The 9,918-nt window shown below is 49.0% G+C and overlaps 1 protein-coding gene across 1 annotated transcript in view; it reads left to right on the top strand.

The window, feature by feature from the left end:
• The first annotated feature begins 5,216 nt into the window (after positions 1–5,216).
• The window catches only part of REEP3 (receptor accessory protein 3), a 124,880-nt gene continuing 120,178 nt past the window's right edge, over positions 5,217–9,918 (top strand). The window contains exon 1 of the mRNA XM_056107954.1: positions 5,217–5,375. Coding sequence (XP_055963929.1) covers positions 5,344–5,375 — 32 coding nt within the window. The 5' untranslated portion in view covers positions 5,217–5,343. The remainder of the gene's footprint in view (positions 5,376–9,918) is intronic.

Below are 9,918 nucleotides of genomic sequence, written 5' to 3'. Positions count from 1 at the left end.
GACCTTCCCGGGTTCTATCCCAATCCCACAAACGATCTCCCAAGAACCGCCAGAAGCCCTGCGCGCTGCAGCATGTGTTCCCCACAGCCCCCAAAATTTGAAAACTGGGGGGTGAAAAAAAGCAGCAACCCACTTTCTAATAACACTAAACTTTTTCAAAAGTAATTAAAAGCACCCTATAATCACAGGAGTCTCAATTGTTCCCCTTTTATCACTGCTTTCATTATATAAATATGTACATGTGCATACTCATATGTATCACCAACACAATGAACTTTATTGCTGATTTTGAACAATTATCTGTTAGATCAATTATAGAATAAGAACAAGGAACCCAGTGATAAACCCTCAGATACACGAACAGAAGAACAGTAATTTATGACAAAGAAGCACGGTCCATGAAGAGCCTCTTAGCACAAATGGTGTCAGGGAAAACCGGACCTAGGGGTCATTCCCAACTGTGCTCAGGGATTACTCCTGGCTCTGTGCCCAGGGCTCAGGGCTCATTCCTAGCAGTATTTAGGGGGCTCTATGCTGTGACAAGGATCAAGCCAACAGGATCAGTCACATGAAAGGAAAGTGCCTTAAACCCTGTACTATCTTCCCAGCCCCTACAAGTACATTTCTTACCCATCAGGAATTACTTTTTCTTCATGGTAAATGAGATGTCAGAGTGGATAACACAAAATCATTTCTTAAATATATTCTTCATACCCCAAGTGGTAGAAAATTCCACTTTTATCTTAGAGTAAATACCTATATATAATTGGGTCTGAGGGTGGGGAGGCTTGAGGAGGGAGAGGGCATGAAGGGAAGCAGGCAGCTGCAGACAGGAGGTAAAAGAAGACTCACTTTTCGCTGCTTTGAAATCCCACTAAAGTTTTTTTCCAACTAAAATGTTTAAAGTCTGCTATTAGACGTAATGGAATTACCACACTTAAGCTTCCTACAAATGAACCCATAATGCCCATGTGCACTTGAGTAACGCTTGATATTACAAATCTATACTAACTTCACTTTGTTTTGTTTTGTTGTTTGGGGCCACACCTGCTAGTGCTCAAGGCTTACTCCCGGCTCTGCACTCATTAGTCACTCCCGATGGGCTTGGGGTACCATTTGGGATGCTGTGGATTGAACCTGGGTCAGCCACATATATGCGAAGCAAGCAATCTACCTACACTGACTTTTAAACTAGAAGCTCATTGAATCTACTCGAAGTGAATACTGAAAGTGCTTTAAATGTGTTCTCTGCCATTTACTTTGTCAAACCCAAAACCATCTTTAGCACCAAAAAGTGGGTGCAAACTTGTCTAAATCCTTAGCTGTTTGCACAGCTTTATAAAAAAAAAATAATAAAACAAGCAAGGATAAATCCTTAGCTGTTATAATGAAGGTTACTATCCCAACTCCCTAGTCAGTCCTCAAATATAGTCAATGCTTTGCTTTCTCCACTGTTAGCTAATAAGCACCTTTTTCTCAACACCTATGTTAACTACTGAATCAGAACTGAATCTTTCTAGTCTACTTCAGATTACTATATTTTCAATAGTGTTTCTTTATAAGTTGAATGAATGACAGTTGCAAAACCACCTTTGTTGTAACCATAATGCCATCAAGTAAGGATGTGACAGGGCTCAGGGATGAAGCATTTGCATTGCACCTCTGAGACCCTACTACACTGAAAACAAAAACCAAACACGGAGCAGAAACACAATACCATAAAAGCAGGCCCACTAGGATAAAAATATTCTTAAGAGAAGCAAACAACAACAAAAAAATCAATCTTCCAAGTCATTGTCTTTAAGATCCTTACTCTCCCTCATCCTTTCCTAGTCTCTATCAATGGTAAACTCATTTAATCTTTCTCCCAATAAAAGTATTTGAGTAAATAATCCACCAATAGATATGAAAGATGTTCTAACATTTAATCTCATTAGCACACTCATTCATAATTACATAGATTAGAACCTAGTCCTGTACCCAATAATTCTGTTCTTTCTCTTCTAGGTATTTTCCCACTACCTTTTACTTTCCCAATAAACAAACTCCTTTCAGATGCCAAAAATGCACTGTACACATACCTCTAAATTAACACTAAAAATGTAGAAAATAAAAACAATTTATTTATAGTGGCTAAATGAGCCTATTAAAACCCTATTAAATTACATTTGATCATCAGAATACTTATATTCACATATTTAGCAAAAGCATAGATTGCCCTTGCCAAACATAGTACTGTTCGCAGAAATGGGTCTCAAGACTTCTGCCCTAAATAAACTGTCTCCCACCAAGATTAAACCTGGAACAGCTGCTTGTAAGACAAGCACTTTACCCACTGTACTCTCTCCAGCCCAAACAAAACCACTCTTGAAAGTCTCTGTGGGCCAGGGGTGTAGCTCAGACTTAAGCACAAGACTTGGAGTCAATTCCCAACACCATCCCCCAAAAAAGCCATTGGTAGCTGAACATGGCAACTATCAATATAAAATTCTCTGTGACACAGTATTCCAAACTCTTGCTTAAGTTGTAAACAAACGCTCCTTTCATACAAAAGTGACACATGAAAATCAAGTCTCAGTTTAAACCACTGCTAGGTAAAATGAAGTTACTAGGTACATATAATAAAAATTTTATACAAATGTCAATAGGATATTGGACATGTGATGTAATACACATGACATTCTCTGTACAGGACCCACTGCAAAAAGTATAATATTCCTAGATCAATCAAATGCTGAGATTAACCCCAACCATTCCTACAACCCAAAAAAAAAAGAGTCACATTTCTCAACAGCAATCTCCACCTAAACCTGCTGACTTTGACATAATTCATCAGTCTGCCAGTCTAATGTAAAGAAGTAGGAAGCATGAATTCAATTTCCAATTGTTTACGATCATCTATGTGGTCGGTGGCAGTGGTTTCTCTAAACCTATTTCAGGATAGCAAAAGGGAAGAAACACTGTGCTGCTTTGGGGGGTGCAAAAGTTGACCCAACAACATGTGCACAGCACAGGAGAGGTGTTTTCCAATACATGGTGCACTGTAATGTGAAGAGGGCGCTGTTCCAGATGGAGAGAAGGAAGGAAAGGCGTGGATGCGGAGGAGGCAGCAGCAGTTCTAACAAGCATACAAAATGCAATTTAACACACAACAACCTACAGAAATTTCAGAAAGCAGCCCGCAGATTTATAAATCTCAACAATCCCTTCAGAATGACATCAATCAATACTGAGAATGATGCCTGCCCTCCCCCCACCCCACAAACTAAGACATAAAATACAGACATAAGAGACATTCACTACAGATGGCTGAAAGCTTGTAAAGTTCGGCATTGGAGAGTGAATCTAGTTTCCAACTTTTATTGCCTAATTCTAGATACTGGAAAAAAAGCCCATATACTATTCCTGTCCTCAAACATTTCACCATCCAACAGAGTAGGCATTAATAAAAATTCAAGTAACAAATTATGGAGGTCTAGAGAAACTATAAATAATTGTCCCTTGGGAAAGTCACGAACACCTTCAAGGTCTGGCACATTTCAAAATCAAGACCTCAGAGCCAGAACAAGCAGAGCAACTGCCTTGCTTGCAGTTGCCCCAGGTTCGATCCCCAGCACCCCATAAGCTTCTGACCTCTGACTGGTAAAGAATGAGGAGCAGGTAACAAAAGAAAAAATGAAATCCAGGTAAAGGTGCTAAACATGAAAATACAGCTTGGCTCAGAGAAGAGAGACGGAGAAAGGGTACCTAAGGCAGTGGAAAAGCAGTAAAAATTGGGGCTGTGTGTCAAGAAATGATTCTAAAGAAATGCAAATTTTCATTGAGATTGCCGAAATTAACATACACATTCTGACAGGAGTAAGCACGAAGAACCTAACCCAAGAAGGAAGCAAAGTCTAAGACGGAACCCAACGTGAGTGCAAAGCAAGAACTTTACAGTTCTGCAGCCCTATCCCTCTGACCGTCAGTTTATTTCCTAAATAATCAAACAAAATGTTACCAAATTCATTGTTTTCAAGGAATCGGAACGTAACACAAAGTGATTTTATGTGTCCTTCATTTTCTTCCAAACAAGCTGACAAACTTCCTAAATGGCTTAGCAGTGCCACCCCTGGAAGGCAAAAGGTAGACTACAGTATCATTATCCTTTTTACTACGGGGAAACTGAGGAACAAAAGAGAAAAAAATTACAGTACAGCCACAAAATAAACGATTATATTTTCTAGGACAGTAATTAAAGAGTCAAAGTCCACGTTCCATCTTTAAGTCTTCCTACCATCTGGAATTATCTTTTACTATAGTCTTAACTGCAAAAAAAAGGCTAAGCTTTAAGATCATTTTCACAATCTGAACTTTCACCCGCTTTTCCTTTTTTTATTTTTTAATTCTCGCTCTTAACATCAAGCTATCTGCAAGACCTGCAAGGCACGAGCAACAACCCAACCTCTCAATCACAGAGGGCGGTAAATAGCGAAGAGGACTGGCCAGGAAGCAGAGACCAAACCTTAACACTGAGCACCGGGCAAGCTCCGCGAAAACCCGGATATGCGCGTCCGCCAAAGGCTTTGGAGACGCTTTTCAGGGGGAAGGTGCCCGCAGAGGCCTGGCGCGGCACGAGACGCCGCGGCTCGGAAGCCCAAGTTCTTTCTCTGCCTCGTCCCCGCCCCGCACTGCACCAAGCACGCCGGGCGCCGGGTGCACACTGGGGGTCTGTGAAAGGCGCTTCTGGACTCCCCCCGTTAAAACGCAACACGGGGACGCCCGGGGGCGTTGGGTCTCGGTTAACAGCGCGAGAAGCTGGAAGGAGCCGAACGAGCTCGACAACTCGGCTCTGCAGAACCCCCAGGCCGGGTCCAAAGGGTTCCATCGGATACAAAGTTTCCATCCGGTCCCGCACTCTCCCAGCCTCCCCGGCACCCAGCCTCCCCGGCGCGTCCTAGGCCTCGGGCCTTCCCGGAGCCGCGAGGCGGGAGCGGGCGCGCCGGGGTCCCGATCCCGAGGTCCCCTCCCCCCACCGGCGCTGGCCGGGCTCTGGCCCGCCCCGTCCCGGGGAGTCCGGCGGCCCAGGCCCGGCTCCGGCTCCGGCTCCGGCCCCGGCCCCGGCCTGGCCGCCGCCGCCTATCAGCGGAGCGCAGGGGCGGGGCCGACCGGCTCGGCTCGGCTCGGCGGCGGCGGCGGCGGCGGCGGCGGGGCCGGCGGCGGGCGGGGACCGGCGGGGCCCGACTGCGGCGCAGCTCGGCCGCGGCGCGCAGACACCGGGCCCGGCTCCCGAGGGCGCCGTTGGCGGCCCACTCCGCCGCGCTCGGCAGCCGCCCACCGCGCGGGGCCCGAGGCCTGGGGAAGATGGTGTCCTGGATGATCTCCCGAGCCGTGGTGTAAGTGGCGCTCGCGGGCCCGCCGGCCTGGCGCGGGCCCGGAGGGGGGGGGGGGGCGGCGCCGGAAAGGGCCCGGCTCGGGCCTGCCCGGCGTCCGGGGACCCTCGGCTGCCTCACCCGGTTCACGTCGCGGCGGGGCTCCCTGCGGCCGCCCGGGGTCCGCTGGCGGGGCGAGGCGGCGAGGCGGCGAGGCGGCCCTGCTCCCGCGGCGCTGGCTGGGCGGGCGGGCGCGCGGCGAGGGCTGCGCGCGCTCGCCGCTCCCGCTCCCCGCGCTGCGCGGCGCTGCGCGGCACCGCCCTGCGGGCCCGGGAGCGGCCCGCCCGGCGGCGTGACAGTGCGCAGGCAACGCACGCGCCGAGCGCGGGACGCTCGCGGGCTCCCGGGCGGCGGCGGCGGCGGCGGCGGCGGCGGCGGCGGCGGCGGCGGCGGCGGCGGCGGCGGCGGCGGCGGCGGCGGCGGCGGCGGCGGCGGCGGGGGGTCGTGCGCCTGGACGCTGGGGCTGGGGCGACGCGACGCGACGCGAGGCGGCGGCCCCGGCTCCCCCCACCCTCGCGGCCGGGCGCCTCTCGGTCACGTGGGGTAGGAGGAGAGCCGGTCGGAAGAACCCGAGCCGGCGCGCTGGGCCGGGTCCCGCTGGCCCCGCGGGCTCGCCGCCCGCCCCGGGGCTCCTCGCCGGTCGGCCCGGGCCGCGGCGGGAATCGGGCGGAAGTCGCGGCTCAGCCGGGGGAACGCCCGCCGCCTTGGGGGGGACCGTCCTCCCCGGGCCCGCGCCCTCTCCAGCCAGGCGCGGGGGCCCACGGGGAGGGGGAGGGTCGCACGGCGCCGTTTGCTCTCCGACGGCGTCTGCTGGGCCGCGTCTGAAGCGGATTCCTCCCCGGCCTTCCCCGCCTCCTTGAGACCAGAGTCAGAAGCAAACACGGCGGCGCGGTCAGGACCGGGCCTCGGGGTTCGCTCTTCCTGGTCTGCGGGGAAGCAGTCTTACCCGGGACCCTTATAAAATAGCCCCCTCCAGCTGCTTGGCTTCAGAGCATGTGTTGAAACACATGGGGAGGGAAAAGGCGTTTATCCTAGAATCTAGAGTTTATTGGGGGAGGCTTGCTTCACAAAGGCCCACTGTAAACCGGCTTTTGAGGAAAAACAAGGGAGCAGATGCTGAGGAGGTCGTCCTCCTTGAAGCAGAACGCTAAGGGAGAGCCTGGGGCGGCTTCAAAGGCCCGAGTTCCATTCCCGCGCCACACGGTCCCCGGCGCATCCCCGGGAACCTTCCCGGGCGCAATCGGGCTGGGTATAGCTTCTGAGCGTGCCCAGGTGTCGCCTCGAACCAAACCAGATTTGCCGGGGCTGGGGGCGTCCCAGGACCTGCTGGCTCTGTGCTCAGAGGTCACTCCTGGTGCTGGTGGGGGGGGGGGGGGGAACCCCTTCACGGCAGGGATCAACCCAGATTGGACCATACCCATCTGTACGGCAGACCATTCCATCCTTCTCCCATCTCTCCACTTCTACCAGATTTTTCAGTTTGTTTTTCACTAGGTAAAAGGAGCTCATTTTACAGTGAGTCTTGGTTTTACTTTGTATAGGAATGAATCAGTTCTGCTCAACCTGATGGCAGCAGCATTCAAAGTTTGTCACTTGTCTTAATACACTTCTCCTCAAGCTGTACAATTTCTAACTTCAAAGGTTTAGGCCTTCCTGTGTTCATCAGTAGAAAAACTAGACAGCAAATAAAAGCAAATGACAGATGTTTCCAGGGTTTTTTTAAGCCATATGTGATTTGTATCTATTAGAAGCATACCTTTCTTAATGTAGTATATTATCAGTCATGTCTGCATTCATGAACTCAATTGTCGCATTAGAAACTGTAATTTTTTATTTTTAACTTTCCAAACGCCTTGACCAATTCTTCAGTTGACAAACAAAATTATGATGGATTCCGATTTCATTTCCTCAAGTCAGATTTTGGTTTTGATCATTAACTTTGACTGTAAATGTTTTCTAGTTCTATCTGTAATACAAAGGTTAGTAATACACAGTTGATCTTAATGACCAACAGTTTCAGGTACCTGGTTATCTACAATACAGGTCAGAATATCTAGTCCTAGAAATGTTCCACCCATTGCAGTGGTGATTAGACGAAGAAGGGTTTATATCCTATTGGAGAATTAGAAAAACCAATGGCGGTTTTAGAGATGGACCTTAAAGGACAGACTAAATTTAGATAGGCAAATATGAAAAAGGAAACCATTTCAGATAAAGGGATCACTATGAGCCCAAAACACATAGAAAGCTGAAGTTAATTACAATGGACTTGAGTGAAAGAAAGAGAAATCTGAAAGGTGAGCAGTTTTCAAGGAATTGCAGGAGGAAGTGATAGTAGGCAGATATGGCTTTGGTTTGGAAGATTATTTCCCTGTTGTGTCCCGTGATTAGCTGTGCTAACACACTGGATATGACCACTTAGGGAACTCCCTAGCTGATACCACATTGAATGGAGGCCACTTAGGGAAGTCACTAACTGGAGAGAAGGGATTTAAGCCTGTGATTAGGGCAAGAGTCATAGGACAGAGGGTAGGGCATTTGTCTTAAACACTGTAGACCTGGGTTCGATCCCAAGCACCCCATAATGGCCCAGAACCCACCAGGAGTGAGCCCTGAGCGTAGAGCCCTGAGTGCTCAGGATCAAGCCCTGAGCACTGCTGGGTTTGGCCCCAAAACCAAATAAATAAAGCCTGAGATTCCACACAAGGCAAAGTATAAATTGGTGGAAAGGGTGAGCATGAAATGTATTTCAAATTTCTTATTTTCGGGGGGCTTTTATTGTTTTGGTTTTTGGACACACCCAGCGGTACTCAGCACTCCACACTTGGGGATCACTCCTGGCGGAGATTGGAGGACCATAGGTGATACCAGGGATTGAACCAGGGTTAGCTGAGTACAAGGCAGACACTGACCCGCTCCACCATCGCCCCGGGCCAGGAAATATATTACATAAACCATCGAACCACTGGCAGATTAAACAGCAGACGTCAGAGAATCAAGTTTTGCTCCTTTGTCCCCCTCTGTTTCTCTTCCACTGGGCGTTTTCTATTCCTTTGATCATATCCTTAAGGACATAACAGGTGAGTCCAAAGTTCCTCAGAAACTCCTAGATCTTTTTCACTCTGGAAGGTGGATTTTACAGTTTAACCTGCTGAAACAGCCAACTGGACCTGAGCCTAAGGACAAATTAGACAGCACTCTCAACAGGAACTTCCTTTGCGTTTGTGAAGAGCAGCCTGCATAATCAGAGCCACCCCTCCACCATCCCGCCCCACACCTCCCCACCCCCACCCTCAGGCATGAGCACTTTCCCTTCAGACCACCTTGTCCAACTGGAGAAGCACTGGTTTTGAAATCAGACCTGGGTGCTTGCCAGTTACAGCAGTGTGATCCTGTACCGTATAAAAATACACCAAGTCCTTCTGAGCTTCAGTGTCCTTGTCTTTTGGTTACATTTACTTCCCCAAAACTGTCCTAGAGATGAAATTTAACTAAAACATGCCAGATGTGGTGGCTGGCCTTTCTTGTAAACCTAAAATGTACCAAGGTAAAGGTAAAGGCCCTCCCGTTGATCGTCGATTTGCTCGAGCGGGCCCAGTAACGTCTCCATTGGAGACTTTGTTGTTACTGTGTCTGGCATATCGAATACTCTCGGTAGCTTGCCGGGCTCTCGGAGAGGGGCGGAGGAATCGAACTCGAGTCGGCCATGTTGGCCGCGTGCAAGGCGAACGCCCTACCCGCTGTGCTATCGCTCCAGCCCAATAATGGCAAGTAGAGTCAGCCTGGCATATACCAAATGCATTTTTTTTCTAAGAGATGTGAGGTAGTGTGGAAACAAATATCACTGGACTATCTCCAGGAGACATAGAATTTAGAACTTGCTATAGTAGTATTAACCTGTTGAATAACCTTGAGGTAGCCTTATATTTGTTTATATAGCATAGCATTGTGGTTGCAATCAGGAGTAGAGACGTGTTTAAATATTAGTTATGCAATTGAATGGCTGTGACCTATCTCTTAGGATTAAATGTATTCTCTATACATAATGTCCATAGTCTAGCATTTGACACATGGTAAATATTCAATTTGAGTTCGTACGTGGTATCAAAATGAGGAAGAAAAGAGTGTCTCTTCAAGCCTCAGCATATGGAAATTACTTTTTTATTTTTACGTTTAATTTACATTTTTCTTTCAGTCTGTGTGTGAGCCACATAACTGTATAGGGTGTTTTTTTTAAGTCTTATATTTTTTATCAGAGGGCTGGAGTGACAGGACAGCGGTAGGGTGTTTGCCTTGCAAGCCGCCAGCCGGCCTGAGCCAGGTTCAATTCCTCCGCCCCTCTCTGAGAGTCCGGCAAGCTACGGAGAGTATCTCGCCCGCACGGCAAAGCCTGGCAAGCTCCCTGTGATGTATTCGATATGCCAAACAATGAGTAACAATGAGTCTCACAATGGAGACATTACTGGGCCTGCTCGAGCACATCGATGAACAACGGGAGGACAGTGCT

This window comes from Sorex fumeus, unplaced genomic scaffold (genome assembly GCF_029834395.1).
Source record: "Sorex fumeus unplaced genomic scaffold, SorFum_2.1 ptg000183l, whole genome shotgun sequence".
In the NCBI taxonomy this organism is placed as follows: Eukaryota; Metazoa; Chordata; class Mammalia; order Eulipotyphla; family Soricidae; genus Sorex; species Sorex fumeus.
Note: the sequence above shows the minus strand (reverse complement) of the source record. Positions and strands in the feature narration are given on the sequence as shown.